This window comes from Eptesicus fuscus, chromosome 23 (genome assembly GCF_027574615.1).
Source record: "Eptesicus fuscus isolate TK198812 chromosome 23, DD_ASM_mEF_20220401, whole genome shotgun sequence".
NCBI classification, from domain to species: Eukaryota; Metazoa; Chordata; class Mammalia; order Chiroptera; family Vespertilionidae; genus Eptesicus; species Eptesicus fuscus.
In genome coordinates, this window is record NC_072495.1 from 25,846,176 (window position 1) to 25,864,972 (window position 18,797).

At 56.5% G+C, this 18,797-nt stretch overlaps 1 protein-coding gene and 1 long non-coding RNA gene across 6 annotated transcripts; one reads left to right on the top strand and one right to left on the bottom strand.

The window, feature by feature from the left end:
- Positions 1 to 221: 221 nt before the first annotated feature.
- On the bottom strand, positions 222 to 18,358 carry PATZ1 (POZ/BTB and AT hook containing zinc finger 1). 3 transcript variants are annotated; one of them, XM_008142400.3, is made up of 5 exons: positions 17,088 to 18,358; positions 15,657 to 15,720; positions 9,517 to 9,688; positions 3,191 to 3,328; positions 222 to 1,751 (listed from the first exon to the last, which is right to left on the bottom strand). In XM_008142400.3, the coding sequence occupies exons 1-5, from the start codon at positions 18,356 to 18,358 to the stop codon at positions 1,333 to 1,335; spliced, it is 2,064 nt and encodes a 687-aa protein (XP_008140622.1). In that variant the 3' UTR covers positions 222 to 1,332. The 3 variants fall into 3 exon arrangements, with proteins under 3 accessions (XP_008140622.1, XP_008140623.1, XP_008140625.1); XM_008142401.3 differs by lacking the exon at positions 3,191 to 3,328; XM_008142403.3 differs by lacking the exons at positions 222 to 1,751; positions 3,191 to 3,328; positions 9,517 to 9,688 and adding an exon at positions 13,548 to 14,520.
- Positions 1,383 to 18,026, top strand: LOC114231869 (uncharacterized). Of its 3 annotated transcripts, XR_008555280.1 has the most exons (4): positions 6,434 to 6,835; positions 10,809 to 10,939; positions 16,691 to 16,808; positions 17,907 to 18,026. It is a non-coding gene; the product is annotated as an uncharacterized LOC114231869 (long non-coding RNA). The 3 variants fall into 3 exon arrangements; XR_008555281.1 differs by lacking the exons at positions 6,434 to 6,835; positions 17,907 to 18,026 and adding an exon at positions 1,383 to 1,460 and having other exon boundaries at positions 16,691 to 16,967; XR_008555279.1 differs by lacking the exon at positions 17,907 to 18,026 and having other exon boundaries at positions 16,691 to 16,967.
- Positions 18,359 to 18,797: the final 439 nt, after the last annotated feature.

Consider the following 18,797-nt stretch of genomic DNA (forward strand, 5'->3'; position numbering starts at 1 on the left):
GGCGAGTATTTGTGGAACTAATGGGTGAATGCTGGCAACTCAGTCCTCAGTGGGAACCGTTACCTGTCAGTCCCAGTGCAACCGGTGCAATGAAGAGGAAGATAGGTCTCTAGGGATCCCCTCTCCACCCCCAAGGTGCAGGGGCATGGACTGCCCACCCTCTGGGTCCCAAAGACCCTCACAGCTGAAAAACCAGACTCGGGGAGCAGGGAAAGTAACGTACTAAGGTTTTTAATACAGTCTGATCAGATCAATTCACATCACGAGGTCCACCTGGGCTTGCTCACATGTGACACAACTGAGGTACACAGTGTCCCCACCTGCCAGCTCTCCTGTCTTCCTGGCTCCCCAATAGCACTAAACCCCCTACCTCCCTGACCAGACTGGCATTTTTAAAATTTTGCATAAAACTATTTCTTCCATAGACTCCAAACAATCAACTAGCCAAGTTAATTATGGTACATCTAAACAAAGTTTAATACTAACCCTAACCTGTGACTGCGGTTTACAAAGAGCTCTGTATCACCTGGGATAGCTTTCAGTAGCAATTCACTACAACTGGTCCTAAAAAATAATAACAATAATAATAATTAGAGAATTAAAACCCAACAGCAAGTTGTATGGTTAAAATCACATAAGAACTGGAATTTGGGGTGGGAGTGTCCTCAACAGCTAAGCTTGTCCTAGAAGCAAAATGCTAGATTCCAAGCAGGGCTCAGAAAATTCTGCGGCCCTCCAGGTCAAGGGTCAAGCTCAGGGGGCTCTTGGAGGACACTCTCCCCTGGTCCATGGGATGCTGCAGGCTTCCAGCTTCCTTAAAGACAGTGGGGCATCAGAGTTGTATACGTGGGTGGAGACCCTACTGTGTTTTCTCTTAAGGGATAGGAGATGGGCGAGAGTGAGGGATTAGAGAAGTGGGGGGGGGGGGGGGGGAGGACACGGGACCAGAATCACCGAGGTCCCAGAATGCCGTCAGCTGTGGGTTTGGGATGGGGGTCACTAAGAATGGAGCACCAGGAATTCCAGCTTCTGCTCACTAGAGAAACTGGAACCCGTGTTGCCTTGAAGGCCCTTGAAGGCCTATGTAGTGTTTCCTGCCCTTGCCCCATACTGGGCCTCACAGACATGTCTGCAGAGTATCAGATGAGGATCTATCTAAAGACCACGGGGGATGGGTGGTGGAGAGGGATGGGATGATAAGGTGGGGGACGGGGTTTAAAAACGAATAAAAATCTCTCAGCTACAGAACCCAAAGACATCACTTCCCTCCGCATTCACAGCATTTCTCAGCAGTCCCCGGACGGCCATCTCCACAGGGACGCAGCCTCTGCCTCACTTCCCCTCTGGCCCCATGGGCTGCTGGTCAACCTCGGGATCTACTAAAGACGATGCGAACGCCGACTGCACAATCTGAAACCCGAAGGACTCGAGGAGAGACATGTTCTGCTGGGGAGAGAAAGGTGAGCCGAGGGCGGGGCCCAGGTCCCCCAGGGGGCCCCCGAGAGCCCGGACATGCACCTTCTGGATGTGTTTGTTCAAGTAGGACTTGGAACGGAAGAAGCTCCCGCATTCAGGGCAGGGGTACTTCTTCTCCCCGTCGGACTCCATTTTGTTTTTGGGGACCGCCATGTCGCAGGAGAAAGAGCCGTTGGTGTTCTGCTTCTCCGGTGTCTTCAGGTCGCTGGCATCCGAGAGGTCACCGTAGGAGTCGGAGCTCTCAATCGGATCCTGATGCGAGCATTTCTGGCCTTCTAGGAGAAAACAGAACACAGAGGCGAGATGAGGCCGGGCTCCGGAGAGGGCCCCTCCTGGAGGGGCTGAGAGGGACCAGCTCACAGGCCTGTGGAGGGCGGTCGGCAGCCAGCCACGGTCCTGGCAGAACCCACCGAGGTCCGGCTGGTCAGTCTGGAGTCTGACCACCTACGGGGGGAGAGAGCAGGGCCCTGGGGCTGCCGGCCTCCCTCGCTGAGGGCTCTTCATGCAGGTGCGTACGTATCGCGCATCATCATCTCAGCCTGCTCCAAGGAGGGGGTTCAGAGAGGGGACCTCCACTGCTTCTCCCCAGAACAACGCAAAGACCCCCAACTCCTAGGCCCTGTCTTGGGTGCCTCTGAAGGTAACACGGCTGTTCTGATGATGCCGAGCAGGGATGTCAGTGGCCTCACCTCTGCACCAGACTAGCTGCACCCTAGCAAGGCAGAACCAGAGCCGGGGATCCTCAAGTCAGCAGACACCAAGATGGTGGAGACAGAAGCCAGTCCTTTTCCCAGTGCTGCAAACACAAGCCTGCCCTCGCCGCCTTCCTTCTGCCAAAACCTTTCCTGGGCCAAGTAGCCAAAGCACAGAGATTAAAAGCAACTTGGAACAACTCAGCTGGCAGGTTGGGCCCATACAGAGCCCAGGACAAGCTGGACCGCCAGACAACCCTCGCTGCTCTGCCTTGCCTGGCCCACAATGGAGTCCTCCACCAATCAGCAGCTTCCTGCCTGGGTTCAGAGAGCCATGCCGGGAAGGGAGGTCCGTGATGGGAGCGTGGAGCATGCCATCTCTGCCATCCACCAAGCCCCTGGCATTATCGCCAAAGCAACCACAACTTGAAAATACCACAAAACAACCTGAATCAACGAGTGAAGGTGGGGTTTAGGGAGCTCTACGCAAACTGTCGGGTAGTTCATTTATCGCCATGCACCTCACAGACACAGCCAGAGGCCCTCTGGAAAGGGCGCTCACAGCAACCAGTCACACCTCTGAAGGGGGAAGCCAGCCTTGGGCTCCCCCTGCCCAGCAGGATCAAAGGAGAAAGCATTCAGCTACAGCTCCACACCACCCTTCCAGGGCCACAGGCGACAGACAAGCCCAAAGTAACTCATCATGCAGGGCTCCTCCTCCTGCCCTGGGCCGGGGGCATGTGGCAGGGCTCCAGACAGCAGGGGCTGGCCAGGAGCACGGGAGGAGGGCTGGGGAAGAGGAGGCGGGGGCTGGATCATGGCAGGGCCCTCAAGCCTCACTCACTGCCCTGGAGTGAGATACCCACTGTGACTCTGTCCTGGAGGCCACTGCCACTCAGATCACTGAGCCTCCTCGAGGCGGCCAGCAAGCCGGCAGCCTTCCCGCCTCCCCACACCCGGCCCAGCGCCCCCACAACACAGTCTGCGCAGAGAAGCAAAGTGCAGAGCAAGGGGTCGCTTGCCTTTGTTGCCATAGGTCCTGGCGCAGTGGAACGCTGCTCCCCCATTCGGGATGGGCTCCTGGTGCCTGGAGACCTGGGGAAGGGGAACACCGTGGTGGGTTTTAACATGGACCTTTAAGTAGGAGGCAGAGGAGAAACCTAAACAAGACAAAAGGAGATGAGATCCCGCGGCCAGCACCGAGACACCTCTCTGCTTCCCCCACGCCTCTCCTCTGGCCGCTCTGGCTAGCATTCCCAGGCCAGCTGCACCTAGAAGGGGCCCTCCTTGGCTCAAAAACAGCGGCAACCACAGGAGCCCCCTGGCTCAGGATGAAGGATGGCACTGTCCTCAAATCGGTTCCTCTGCAGAGCCCGCTCTGCCAGGCTGCGGTAGAGGCCCAGGCCAGCTGCCTGGACGGACTTATGTCAGGTCAAAGGCCAGACGCCTCTAGGCTTGCTTGGCACCTCAGTAAGGAGTGGTTTGCGGGTCCCACAGCCCCAGGTCAGCTGCAGGGACCACAGCTAGAAACAGAATCAGAAAAGCATCCGGGCGCCCGGGCCGCCAGCCAGCAGAACGCTCGCTAACACTTGTAAGCGGTACCACAGGTCAGATGGAGGCGAGATGAAATCCCAAAGGAATGCCTCCGGGGGCAGCCCTGCTTCTATTTCTCAGGACATGTTCTAGTTGCTAAGTTTTCACCGTCAGAGTAGCTGGACTTAGTAACTGTTCAGACTTTGAAGAAAAGAAAAAGAGGACGTCACGTTAAAGGGTGTCGTCATCCCTTATTCATGGTGGTCTTTTGGGTCCGCTTTGGAGCATCCACCGGGTTCATTTAAGGAAAAAACAGGGATGATCTTTGCCTTTATTTGGGGGAAGGGACAGTCCAGCCATCTTGGGGCCACTCCAGCCCAACCCAGACGCTCCAGTCCGTTTGAGCTGTGCCATATCTCAGGCTGGGAAGAGTAGATCCTGGGCCAACTTCCGCACCACCCACAAGTCTGCAGATATGGAACCAGGTGGGCAGGTCAAAGGGTTTCGGCTTGGGTTTCACAGGAAGAAGTTGTGTCATCGAACCCCATTCATGGCCAAGGATCAGCAAGTGCCTTCAGCAGGAAGCGAAGCTTTTTCGCATGAGGCCCCCTTGGAGAGCCAGTGCCTTGATGATGTCCTTTCATTCACTCAGACCTGGCTGACATAGTCTCAGGTACTGTCATTCCCCTTTAAAATGACAGGGTAAACAATGGGATCCATGACCAACAGGTCAGAGGCTGGAGAGCACTGCGTGATGTCTGCACAAGACTCATTTTAAAAAGTCTGACTTGGCATGGCCTTTGGAACGACAGTAAAAGTTACCATGAGCTTCCTCACTCCCAAGCTCCGAGGGTCCTTCCTTTACCTCTAGAACTTGTTTCCTAAGCCCGTTTCTTCTAGGAAGTACTTTTTCTACCTAATTTACCCAGTAAATGTTCTCTTGCCAAAAGTTCACCTTCAGCAAGTGGTGATGGTGTACCAGGGCCCAGCACATTGCATGCATTATTCTGTAGTATTCCCCCAACCACCCTATGAGTAAGAATTATATCTATTTTATAGATTAAAATATAAGAGGCTTGGTGAGGTTAAGCAACTTGCAGTCACAGGCACAGCTACGAAATGGCAGAGCCTGGACTCCAACCCCAGGGCCACGTGGTCCTTAACCACTGGGCAGACTCCTTTTTTTTTTTTAAATATATATTTTTATTGATTTCAGAGAGGAAGGGAGAGGGAGAGATAGAAACATCAATGATGAGAGAATCATTGATCGGCTGCCTCCTGCACACCTCACACTGGGGATCAAGCCTGCAACCCAGGAATCGAACCGTGACCACCTGGTTCATAGGTCAGTGCTCAACCACTGAGCCACACCGGCTGGGTGGGGCAGACTCTTTTTAATGTGTCTTGGCCTTGGCCCTAGAAACAGCCCTTGGACTTTTGCAACAGGTTTCGTGATCACCATTTACACTCATGTATCTCTCTTCCATTAGAATGGAAGCCGTCGATAGATAGGGGCTGACCTGTGGGAAGCTTATTTAACAAACACTCCCCTGACAACAGTGCTTGGTGGTTCTGGAGGAAATGGGGGATTGAATGTTCCTTCCTTTCCTGACACAGCTCCTTCACAGACCCACTTGGGCCAGAGGCCGGTGTCCTGCCCTGCCTGGCAGAGCGAGCTGTCCTGTGCTGTGACGAGGGGTCTGCCTGGGGCCAGTTACAGAGCAGACTGGCTTATCTTACAAACATTCCTAAGAGGAAGGGTGTAGTCAGGAATGAGTCGGTGAGGCTCATGGGAAAGAGGATCTCAGCCCCCTACTCGGTGCCGTGGCCCCAACAACCAGCACAGACATAGGGACTTTCTGATGATTCCACTTTAGAAGGGAAATTTTTTCTTTGTTTTTTAATCCCTGCTGAGGCCTCTACAGTGGCGTGGTGTCCCCGGGCAAGTCCACGGAGGGAAGGGGCACCAGGAATTAGTATAGTTACTCTTTCTGGGAAGAGCTATGTACCAGGGGAACCCAGCAGATGTTCAATGAAAACTTGCTTCTTTTTCCTGAAAAACAGGCCGAGTAACACATGGCTGGGTCCTCGCGACTCTACCCAGCTGCAGACAGGACTATCTATAGCAGAACCACATGGCAGGGTGGGAGGAGTGGATCTACAGCTGCCACGTGAAGCCCAGAATTTAAACACAGAGCAACTCAGCAGCCAACTGTTGGGCTAAAACAGAAGCCGAGTTTCTGAGAAGAAAACATCTTTTAAGTCAGAAACATTTAGTTGGAATTCTGAACTCACCTGCCCGTTCACCACTGATTAACCAAGAACCAACAAGGCGGCTTGATCCAGGCACCAGAGTGATGGATACTGAGCACACATGTGACTCCACCAGAACCAACAAGCCGCCCTCCCTTGCATTCTAGAGATGAAGGCTTTATTGCCAAAGGGCTATTGTGCCCCTCCATTGCATTTTCTTGTCTGTTGCGCTGCATTTCACACTCCAGAAGCAAATCCTTTCTTTGCAAGTTTCACATCCACGCAGGGGTCGGGGACCGCTTTCTCCTGGTCCAGACCTTGGTGCCAGATGGGGGCACAGTTGGTTTGTGTCAGCTCAGAGGATCGGAGAATGGCAGGCCGTCTGCGCCCAAGACTGGCAATGAGTCCCAAGGTAGAATCCTGTTCCTTTTCTTCTAATAAAAACAACTTGTACGCCCACCTCTGGAAGAAGAAGACTTCCTCTACCTTTTAAGCAAGTGATGTTGGAGACCACATGATGTCTCTGTCAGAGGCACATTCTCAATGAGCAACCCCTCTTCCTCACATAAGTACATACGCATATGCACAAAGACCCTGCTATAGAAATTTTAAAAGGAAGGTAGAAAACTATGGTGACCCACTGGATCCTTTTCTCCCTCCCGCTGATCAACTTAACTGATAGCCTCAACTTGAAAATGAAGGAACAAACTTTCCTCACCACCTTCCCACTCCAAATTATCTTCCTCTTCAGAAAGTCTGACCCGCATCTTGATATGTCTCTAGGACAAAGACCAGGTCACCTGTCTCAAGTGGACTAGAGCGGCCGGGCTGCCTCTAATCTTCCCCATCCTTCACAGGCAAAGACTGAAAATGGCAGATGCGTAAGTAAAGCTGACTGCTTAAGACTTGTTGGGCCCTGGCAGGTGTGGCGCAGTTTTCCCATGCACCAAGGGTTGCGGGTTCGATCCCTGGTCAGGATGCATGTGAGGGGCAACCAATTGATGTCCCTCCCCCGCCCCTTCCTCTCTCTGGAATCAAAAGACTTGTTGGAATTGAAGGATGTCAAGAGGGCATTTGGAAATTCATTTTATCCAATCTCAACCATCTGAACAGCCGGCTGGCATTAGCCTTTGCTCAGACCCTTGTAGAGTTAAGAACATCCGTTTATTGGTTCAGCTCCTCCCTGAATTCATAGCCTTGGTGGCAGGTGGGGGCAGGGCAAAGGATGACCCAGAGCTATCTGCATTCTGATTCCAGTGCCTTGATGTCTTGGGTGTCGTTTTCTTCCTGGAAAAACTGCCTTCCTCTTCGGTGTTCTTTCCTTTTTTTTTCCCCGTTGGAGTCTCTTTCTGCCCAGAAATGAGTCCCAAGGTAGAATCCTGTTCCTTTTCTTCTAATAAAAAGTGAAATTCTCTTCTCTTCCTTCTGAGTACCCAGGGTAGGTTGGACCAGAGCCCTCTCTTATCTTCTTAGAAGAATGGGACTTCCTGCTCTGACTCAGACCCAAAGCTGTTTAGCTTATGATCCAGATGTAGTCCTGTCTTCTCTGAGATAAGGCGGCCTCTGCTTTTACTCTTCCGTTGTCTCCATCCCAGTCATGTAGCCTGTGGGCTGCGGCCCAGGGCCTTTGCCAGCCCCAGGAAAAACAACTCCTGACGTACAATAGTTGTTGGCTTTGCCACATCAGCTGTCTTGTAACTGGGCCAACGTGCCCTGCTGTTCCCTGCTGCTCTCAGCTCTTCTTTCCTTGGGAGCTGAGCCCCCAGGGGCTGTGACCTGGACCTCCCACCAGTCCTCACTCCCCTCTGCAATCCGGCTAGCTTTCTGGGTTTCCTCATTAGCATCTTTCTCCACTCTCACTGGTTCCCGCTTCTGGGCTCTGACCCCAGTTCTCAGGCTGAGAACGGCAACCTTGAAAACTTGACAGAAGGCCAGAGGATGGCATGTTGTGGCAGGTTTAGAGTTATTTGGGGGTGCTGTTAGGAAGCCAGGTTCGGATGAAACAAGACAGGAAACCTTTTCTAGAGCGGGGGCAGCCACGGTCAAGATGGTCAGCTACACCCCGACAATTCCCTGTGTGCACAACCCCACCGCCTGCTGCCCGGGGGAATTCCTGCCAGAAGAGCTCTATTGACATGTCAGAAAATAGGACAGGTGCTTAAGCGGCTTTTACCTCCCTGCTTCCCCAGCAGGGTTCTTGGTGATGCAGACAGTGACACCCAGTGGCCTTCAGGCAAACCCCAAGTGTGCAGTCTCAGGGAGGGGCAGCAAGAATACCTCCCTGCTCAGCAGTCTCCCCCACAGCGGCCTCAGGGCGCACGGAGACCCTCAGGCACCCGCATTCCAGCCAAGGACTGCAGGAATGTTTGTTTCTCTGTCCCAGCCAGGGCGTCAGCGTGTCTTTCCTGTCAGTTACAAAGTGTAGGAAGGGGCCTCCCCCGTGCAGCACCTTGTGGGTTCAGTTAACTTCCATCTACTTTGTGTGCCGGGATCCTCACAACAACCCTGTGAGGTGGGCAAGGGGGGGTGTTCTTAACCCCATTTAAGAGATGAAGCAACTGACGTTTAGAGGAGGGAAGGGAAAGCTCGAGGTCACACAGTAGGGTGAGGTGGAAGCGGCTGGGATTAAGCCCGAGGCCCCCCTGATTCCTGGTTCAGTACTCAATCCACTAAGCCACACCCAACACTTCCAGAAGCACTGGGACCAGGGTGTCCCAGGAAACAGGACTTCCCAGCAGTCCACACCTGGCCAAAGCAAGCACACCGCGCAGAAGCATCCTCACACCCACTGCCGACAGCTGCCCAGCCTCCTTCAGCAGAGACGCGGCGCCAGCCTCCTCCACTGACACTGTGCGTGCAAAACACAAACCTCAGCCCTGCCAACAGCTGACAAGCCCTGGCGGAAGCTCAGATCCAGGACAGGCCTGACTTCACCCAACACAACACCCGGGCCGGAGCCAGAGCCAGAGCCACCTGTCCTAGGCCAACGTCAGCAGCAAGCGCGCTCCCCTGCTCAGAACACCTTCCACTCTCCTTTCTCGTCAAGGCCACAATCTGCTGGGTTTGGGCTTGCTCCTGATCATTTGTGCTACATACAGAGTTTCTTTCCTGACCCTTGTCCATCGCCAGGCTCAGCCTCCTTCCCTGGCTGCTGAACTCCACAGGCCAGGGAACCAGCCAGCAAAGCTCTCCAGCAGCAGCCCCTTTCTCCCCGCTGTGGGGTCTAATGCCTCTCTCACCAACATCAATGCCTCAGTGGCCTCTCCAACTGCATCCATCCTGCCACCTGAGCAGCAGATGTTCCGGGCCCAGCTTGGGAACAATACCCTTCCTGTTCCCACCTGCTGATCTCTTGGGAACTCCCATTCCAAACACCCTAAGTCTCTTGGGACGGAAGGGGTGGCAAGCAGCTAGCTGGGCGAGGACCGCGTTTATCGTTCAGTGGGAAGGGAAGGCCGGCCGTGCGCAGAATGGAGCCTGAGGCAGGGTGGTCCGGAGCCCCCAGCCGCCCACACGGGCTCAGGCCCCTCCTCTGGAAGTGAGGGGGCCGCAGGGAGATTACCTCGGTTACAGATGCTGCAGAAGTTGCTGGGCCCCTCGCTGTGCTTCTTCAGGTGGTCCGCCATGTACGCTGCCCGCAAGTACTTCCCGCACACCTGGCAGGGCACTTTGTCCTCATGACAGGCCAGGTGGGAGCGCAGACGGTCTCGGGTGGCAAAGGAAGCGTTGCAGGTCTGAGGGCAGAAAGGAAAACAGGATGAGGGGGAAGCTGGCATTCCGCGCCTGACTCCTCACCGAGCGCGCTGTGGAACAGAACCATTTCTGGCCGACACGTCGAGTCCTTGTACAGAGAGCTTTAGAACACGGCCTAGGCTCTCTCCCCAACAGGCCAGCTCGCTGCTCTGATTTCCCACACGGGACACTGGAGTTGGGATTCCTGGTTCCCATGACTACCACAGCATGGCATACTATGCTCCCCTACAGAATGAAGATGAGGCATTTGTTCATTTGTAAACATTCAGCATTGACATCAGTTGCATTGACTATACGGGAGTTTACACAAGAGTTATTGGCATCTAAACAGACCAGTCTTCCTATTCTCCATCCTGGGTTTCCCTAGTTGCTTTATACAAAGAATTCAATTTATTCACTTTATTCAAAAGTGACTGTTAGTCTTGGCCACAGGGAAATGAAAAAGAAAGGCAGGACCAAGCCCATAGATTACTCCCATGTGCTCGTGAGTCTGTATTGAAAGAGCAGCCCATAAAATGACAGTGTCAGTGCTGCCAACGTGAGAAAGAGCAGAGGAAGCGGGCCAGACGCCTCGGGAGCATTTGTGAAATGTTAAATTGGGGAAGTGCTGGTAATAACAAGGAAGGTGATGCCACCCTGCACTGATTGGGCACTCACTCCGTGCCAGGCGGGCACCATGCTTAGCTTTTTAGAGGCACTTATCTCACGCGGTCCATCCTCACAGCAGCCTTCCGGGGCAGGCTGTGTTACCACCTCCCAAGAGTGCGGTCACAGAGAGTTGTGCTGTGACCATCCCATGGCCAGGTCCCAGGGCCAGATGACTCAGGTGATCAAGGTCAGCACCCACACCTGCACCCGGGAGGGCAGGCCCAAGCCTGGGCATTTCCCGTGTCTGGAACCTGACTCAGTCTCAGTCCCTGATCTCCTCCCAGCACCCTTCCCTCCGCTGGGGCTTGCACAGGCCTCGGGGGCCACGGAATGTCAGGAAAGCCCTCAGGAGCGTTGAGGCTGGTGACTCTCAGGCTATTTGGATTCTATGGAAGTGTTTCAGGGGTTCCAGTCGAGTCTGACTCATTTCTCTGTGTATGTTTACTGTTGTAGAACTGCAAGAGAAAGCAACCTGCCCCTTTAAGTGCATTCCAGATCGAAGGTTAACCCACTGAAGACCTGCTACCCTGTTAACTTGCTCCTACAGTGTCTGTTTAACAGAAGCATATCCTGAGATCCTTAAGGTAAGTGAACAGTCCTCACGGACACTTATCTATTTCCTTACTGTACAAGTACAGTTATCTACCTCCTTACTGTACAATCAAAAGCAAGAAACAAACCCACGTGATACTGTGGAGGCCGAAGATGCCACGGCTGCTACCCTAATCCCAAATGTCTGTGTGCATCAGGACAGGCCTTGCTGTTCTGTCATTATCTTTTAAGTAAACGTTACAAATTTGAACAGAACAATTTATACTGATAGAATACCGCTTTTATTTGTTTTATATATTGAGTTTATTCGTTTGACAAATGAGGAAGCTGAGTTTAGAAAGTGATTTGCCCAAAGCACATTCAGCTCCTAGAGAAAGCAGCGGTCTGAACACCCTGCCACACCAGGCCAGTACCCTCCGGATCCTGCCGGCTGCCCCGGGGTCCCTGTCTTCCCTGAGAGGACCCAGGACAGCTGGCCCGTGAGCCCCCTGAGCCTGTGCTCTCACCATCTCTAGCTCAGTAGAGGTCGCTTCTGGTCGGTGAAAGGTGACAAGACTTTTTAACACAGTGTATTTGGCGGCCACGACTCCCAACAGGAAGAGGTGACAGGACTGTGAGGGGAACTCGAACACTTAGGTGCCTCAGAAAGCATCATGGGTGCTTGGTCTCATGGCCACAGGTGACCTAGCCCCCCAGCCTGTGAACCAGAGCAAGGGCTGCTGTAAACACCCTCTGGAGGGTGCACCTGTCGATGGATCCACAGTCAGGAACCAGCTTGGCCAGCCCGTCACCCACCCACCACCCCTGCAATGGTGAGAGGCGGGGCGGCCTGTGCCTCAGAACTCAAAGGAACCACACACGGCCCAGGTGTGAGAGCATGCAGCTGAAAGCGCGCATTCAGGATTCTGTCTCCCGCCTTCCCCGGGAGAGGATGCCACCAGACGGATATGAAAGAGATGCCTTGTTTCTCTCGCCAGCCTTCTTTTGGGATCTGTCCTTTAAAGCACGGCCTGTCATACTTTGCTGGCTAAAGATAATGGACGGCCAAATCTCAATTATCCACAAGTGGATTATCCATCTGGAGGATTAGCTAAGCAAAATTAAAATCTCAGACCAGGCCGACTCCCCCCGCCCATCCCCCATGGATGACCTCTCCAGGAATGAGAGCTCACTTCAGCCTGGGCAAACAGCATCAGGAATGTAAATCTGCTGCTGAGAAAAAGACACACAAGCACAACAACTTTCACTGTGTGACGAAGCCCAACTGGAGCGATGGCTGGCTTTTCTGGGCCAGAACTGACCCTTCCTGGCTGAGTCTCCTAAGTTTTCTGGGGGGATCTTGAAAGTGTGTGAGTCTGAGTTCTAGACCTGCCAGAAGTCCAGAGAACACAGGATATAAAGAGGCTGGTCACATGACCCAGGAGATAAGGGACAGAGGACAGTGGCTGAGGGGAGACATATCAAAGAAGGGGTCACCCAGAACCTCCATGCGGGGCAACTCCAGGGAAAGGCATTTCCCTTCCGGGAGACAGGGAGAAGAGAGAAGGACCCTGATGGGACAAGAGCGAGCCCGCAGGGTGTGATCTGATTGCCGGTGGCGCTTGGCATGGCTGCCCTGCCCACAGCCTGTGCGTAGGCAGCCTGCTGTTGCTACGCACAAAGGCCAGGTCCCAGCCCAGCCCACCTGAGCTTGGGTCACCGCTGCTCATCACCACTCCACACTGAGCCCCGGACATGCTCACCTCCCCAGCCACCCCCAGGTTCTCCCCGTCCCAGACTTCCTGATGCTTTTCTTCCCAAGGGTGCAGCCGCTCAGAAACAGAGCCCAAGTGGTACCAGGACCGAATGCACACCTGACCTTGGGTGGCCTTGGAGGTTGGCCAGCCGCAGGGGGTGTCCTAAGCAGCCTTTCCGCAGCCCTGGAGGAAGTCTAAGGGCAAGGCCTGGAGGCCCAGCACCAGAGGCCTTGCTGGCCCCCTTCTTCCGGGCGTCAGCTCCCTTAGTCCCTCCTCTAGCCATTCCTCTAACAAGCTACCCCTCCAGCCCAAGCCGCCCCACTAGCCCCTGAGAAGTGGGGCCACTGGAAGCAAGGGGAGAGGTCTCAGCTGCTCTAGCCCCTCCACTTCAGGCTGAGCTCCGAGTGGGGAATGTCCTAGCCCACCGCACTCAGAGATGCCGCCAGTTAAGGACACGCGGGCCCAGCCCGGAGGCGACTTGTGTGTCACTGCCAACCTGAGGGTTCATGCCCTGACATCTGGCTAGCCTTTTCCCTCAAGCTGTGGCACCAGCCTTGGTAACTGGCTTCTCCGTCCTCTGTGGCACCAGGAGGGGCTGAGAGGGACATGCCCAGCTTGGCCAGGGGCCCAAGGAACCAACTCCCAGAGAGCTATAGTCACCTCTGAGGCTTTTAGAATACTGTCCCTGCAAAACAGATGCCCCTGCTGGTTAACCAAGCCCAGGCACACCTGGCTGGCCAGCCCCGCACATGGGAGCCAGCATGTCTACCTGCTGGGTCCCCGTTAGAGGAGTCTGGCTATGGGCTGGGGCGGGGCCGGCAGGTCTGTGAGGGGGCTGGCGGAGAGGGCTTGGACACCCAGGGACAATGATGTCAGTGTTATGACACAAACCAAGGACAAAACACACAAAGCCTCAAATGTTAGAATTAAAACTTTTATCATCACTTGTTACCCCACGGAGCCCGCGGGGGCTAAAGGGCACACCAACAGGATCCGAGAGGGGGGGATCTACATACATCTGCTTTATCAGCCCCCAAAGCCGTATGCTGGGGTGACCCGATACAAAGCTACTGGTTAGTCTAGTTCCTGAGCAGACCTGCTAATAAACCTCAAAAACACCAAAGTCTAATTCACTAGCCAGAAGTGAAAGCGGGGCCTGTGTGAGGGGGGGGGAAGAGCAGGGCAGCGGGGATGTCCCAGTTGGAGTTGCACCAGCGTCTCCTCTGGAGGGGCATCGCTCCCAGGGTGGGGGTTGGGGTGGCCAGGCCCCATTCTAGAAAACCCCTGCCTTAGCGGAGGTGATGCCAGGGGGAGGGGAAGCATAGAAGCCAGTGGCTTAGCTCCTACGAATGCACCAACCTCCAAAGTCGCCCAGGCCAGGAGAGAGACCCAGGGGTACCTGAAGCCTGAGTGGGTGGGGACCAAGGAGCTTCTTGCTATCCCATCTGGGGTCCCTGAGCTGGGAAAGACTCCAGGTCGCCCTGGGAGGAGCCAGGCATGGTGGGTGGGAACCACTCTGCTGGCCTCTCCCAAAAGCTAGGGTCTCGGAGCAACCGCCACTCCCGGCCTCCACAGAAGACCCTGTCCGGGAGGCCGGGCTAGCCCACGGGCCACTGGGGAAAGGGCCGGCTGCCCTCGGGAGCGGCCCAGCCCTGCCTCAGGTATCCCGGAGGGGCTGGGCAGAAGAGAGCGTTGCTGGAGTGTGCTGGGCCCAGGTTTTCGAGGGCGGGGAAGGATTTTTTTAGAGAAAGGGAAAAGGCGGTGTCAGGAACCGAATGGGACGACCTCCACAAAGCAGGCTGGGCAAAGTCCCATGATGGCAGGTCGCTAGGAAGAGATTCCAGGGGCGGCAGGCCGCTGCTGCTCCCAACCCACACCTGGAAAAAGGGCAGAGAGTGCAGGTTACCCCCCCAGGCCACCGGGCTCGGCCCCACTGCCCTCTGGGCTCCTCCTACTCTGCCAGGCTCTCAGCACACTACCTGGGAGAGTCCGAATGGGCTCTGTGACGAGAAGATCAGAGACAGAGAGAAGGCAACGAGGCACAGATGGACCCCAGCAGCCCCACCCCGGGTTAGCGTCCTCTGGAGAGGCCACCTCGCCTCGCTCACGTGAACACCATCCGCGCTGGCCCCGGGGGGCTCCTTGGCCTGCCTACCACACGTCCACCCCTCACTGCAGGTCTCCCTGAACCCTCCCTCCTAGCCACCAACAGGATAAAGAGAAGCAGGTTACCCCCCCAGAGGCTGTAGTAAGCACCCCACAACTCGGCTGCCCCTCGGATTGCGGGGACTTGGCACCAGAGAGGGGAGGTAACCAAGGAGAAGAGAGAGGTGTGTTCTCCATCTACACAGGAATGCTCAGGGGCCAAGAGAGGAAACTCAAGTTTCTGGGTGCCACAGGGCCCCAGGTATTATTCAAGCAGACAAACCAAGGGTGAGGACCTTGCCCAGCCTTCCCGACCGACTGCTACGCAAAGAGCTCACGAGAGGAAACCATCTTGCCCTCCAGTCCTCAGGAGGGGGACACAGGTGCCAGGGCTCGGAGGGAAGACCGCCCGCCCTCTCCACCCCGTGCCGACCTGAGGGGACTCCAACGTGGGTCAGGCTGCCTGACAGACCAGGGGAAGAGTTGTCCTCCCTCCCCATGTGGCCTCTGTGCACTGCTGAGAACCAGAAGCCGGGCCCAGCGGGATGCCAGTGCCCCCAGGGCAACACGTGTGCCATGTGGCCCACCGTCCACAGAGCGGGACAACACCAGGAAAGGAAAGCTAAGCAACACAGGAGACAGGGTGGGAACCAGGACCCAACAACCAGGAAGGAGGGACATCGGCAGTGGCGGGAGGGGGCCAGGGGAAGAACAAAGAAGAGCGGACGGAGGGTGGAGGGACAGAGGAGGAGGTGTGCCAAGCGGTGGTCAGTCAGCGGCCCCGCACGCGCATCAGCTGGCTCGTGGCTGGGCTGTGAGCTCAGCAGCATTCTCCTCCAGCCCAGCGCTGCCCTGGCCCGACCCCTACCTGACACTTGTGAGGCCGCTCAGAAGTGTGCACCTGCTTGATGTGTCCATTCAAGTGATCGGGCCTGGAAGAGAGAGAACCAAGACAGACTTCAAAATCAGACCTCAAAAAATGAGGCCACGCTCTTGGCCAGGCCCCCCAACCCCACCCGCACCCTGATGGAGAGCACTCTCTCCCTCTCCCCCACCCCAGCATGACAAAGACAGCCTCACTCCCCTGCTCTGGCTCCACAGGCCCAGGCCTCTCTAGAGGGAAGGGAAGTGAGTGTTTGTCTCTGACCTCGCCTGCCCACCGCCCTCCCCCACCAGAAACTCAATGATTTCCAGGACCCTGAGGAGGTGGCTTTAGAATGAGACAAGCGGCCTCGCTGCAGCCTTTCCGGGAGGGGGTATGTGTGATTCATTGTCCAGACTAAAGCCCCTTAGAAACTCAGTGTTCCCCTCCCCCAGCCTCTCCTGCCGTGGCAGCCAATGAATGCCACCCAGATGGAATTCAGTCCCCAGAGGCCAAGGGATGGAGCCTTAAGTCCCCAGCTGGGCTGGTAAGCCAGATGCCCGCCAGAGCAGGTGGGCAGGGGTTGCCTGACCGGTAAGACTGGTTCCTGACTGGGGCCCCTCTGAGGGGGTTCTCCATCCCTGGGTTCCACACACAAGGTCCTCAGTATCCAGGCAAGTTAAAACCAGCCTTTGATTCTGGATATTCTCTTCAGAGGAGAAACAAAACAACCCTCCACTCCCAGACAAGTCAGGGATCACTAAAAAGTGCATCTGAAAAGACACCCTGCCCCCTCCGCTGTGTCCTGAGATCTTAAAGGGGACCTGTGGGGCCAGTTAGGCTCGGGAGCCACCAGATCAGAGCTGATCAGAACTGATCAAAGACTTCGGTTAGGAAGAGACTCTGGGTGCCAAGCTGTGTGCCCGTGAGGGGCAGAGCTGGAGCCCACTGATCTCTGATTGCCGGTGCTGTGCTGCGTGCTGGGGGATGTGGTGGCACAGGAGCGTAAGGAGTCTGAGATACACTTGTTTCTGTTTCAGCGTCTCCCTCGGCAGCCATTCAAGCGGGGAAAGTCGCTGGAGGAGCCCAGCCTCCCGCCCCCAGAGGGGGCCCCACGCCTGGTGCCGGAAACACAAAGGGAGCCCAGGGAGAAGAATGGTGAGGCCCGGCGGCTGTGGCCTGAGGAATCCGGGGGCCCTTCCCACCAGGCCCCAAGGAAGAGAGACAGGAGGGCATGCCTAGTGCCAGAGAACTTCCCTGGGGAAGAGAAAGCAGCTTCTTGCCCGCACCATCTCAAAAGCAGGGCCGTTAAAGCACTCCCCAAACCAGACGTGCCTCTGTAAGGTCAAGTGACCCCCACATTCCCAGATCTTGGCAAGGAGCTATCCCATGGGTCAGAAATAGGACAGGTCATTGGGGGAGGGTACCACTGCTCACCTGGAGAAGCCTTTCCCACAGCTCTGGCAGATGTAGGGCTTGCCCACAGACCCGTCGTGGGACCGCACATGGTAGGACATGCGATCTTTTCTCTTGAACCTCAGCCCACACACAGGGCAGGAATAGGGCTTCTCCCCCGAGTGGGAAAGCTTGTGCCGATTGAGGTGGTACACGTCACGGAAGATCTTGCCGCAGATTTCACAGGCCACCTGCTTCCTGGTCCGGCTCCTCTTTCTGGGTCCATCGGGGTCCTCGGAGATGGGGAGCCCATTCTCACCCAGCCTGGGAGGAGGGAGGTCGATGTAGCCCAGCTGGAGGCTGGTGACACCATGCTGGGCCTCGTGCTGCCGGAGCCGGTTGGCATCGGTGAACACCTTCCCGCACAGGCCACAGGGAAGGATGCCGGCCTCCCTCAGGCCCCCCGGAGACCCGAACATGGAGTCCAGCAGGTTGGCCTTCCTTGGGCGGCCCCGGCCTCGTTTGCCAGTCAGGGGAGGGGCACCGGATGCCACATTGGGGAATGGGGAAGTCAGCAGTTGGGGGGACAGGGGTCCGGCCACCATGGGCAAGCGGTCCACCCCAGGTAACACAGGCAAGGAGGCTTGGCTGGCAATGGCTGCACCAGCTGCCCGAGCTGCCTCCTCCTCGGGCTGCATGCTGCCTGCAATGCCATTGCTGTTGGCGGCCAAGGCTGCCCCGTTGGTCATGTCCAAAGGGAAGCCCAAGTCTGAGGTCCCAGGGGGGCGAAAGAGCATGATGTCAGCCCGGGCAGGGGGCACCAGGATCTGCACATTGGACTGTTTGATGACTTCCTGGCAGATCTCAATGACCGACCTCATCAGCAGGAACTTGGCAGCCGTCATGAGCTCGGGGAAGCTCTCCAGGCGAACCACGATGCGAGAAGTGTAGGCGAAGTCCAGGATGTCCCCGAACACCTTGGAGCTGATGGTGTGCATCTCCAGCTCTCGGCTGCCCCCAGCCCCGCTGCCCGGGGCCGCCGCTGCGCCCCCCACGTCAGCGGGACCCCCGTCCGCAGTTCCGCCATCGCCCAACTGGGCGCTGAACACCGACTCAAAGTACTCGCTGCAGGCGGCCAGCACGGCGCGGTGCGCTGGGAAGCTCTCGTCTCCCACCCGCAGGAGCACGTCGCAGAAGCGCCCGCCGTTTTTGCGCTGCTGGTTCAGGTTGTGCAACATCTCGGTGCTGTGCCTGCTCACCTGGTAGGTGTAGCAGCCCGACGGGCCGCAGGAAGCGTCGTTCACCCGCTCCATGTCCGCCGCCCCCTCCCCACACACCCGGCCGCGGCTCTGCCCGCCCCTTTCCCTTCCCCTAGGCTGGAACAAGAGGGGCGCAGCGGACGTGTCTACACTCCCCACACGTGCCGGCCGCGGGCTCTGTAGTCTCGCAGGTGCGCCGAGCGCACACGCCCCCTGCCCAGATCGTACTGTCTAGACTGCAGGGCGCACCACCCCCCACATAGCGGCCCCTACCCCTGCTGGATCGCGCGCTCCTCTCTCCTCTCCGCCCGCCCGCCTCCCCTTCTTGGTCTACCTCCGGGGGTAACAGAGCAAAGAGGTGCGCCCCTCCTGTAAACTCGCCTGCCACCTCCCCTCCCGCCCGCCAGGCGGCGCCGGCGCGCGGCCAACAGGGGCGCGCGCGTGGGGAGGAGGAGGGGTCTGCCGCGCAGGCGCGCGCGCGCGCCGCGGCTTT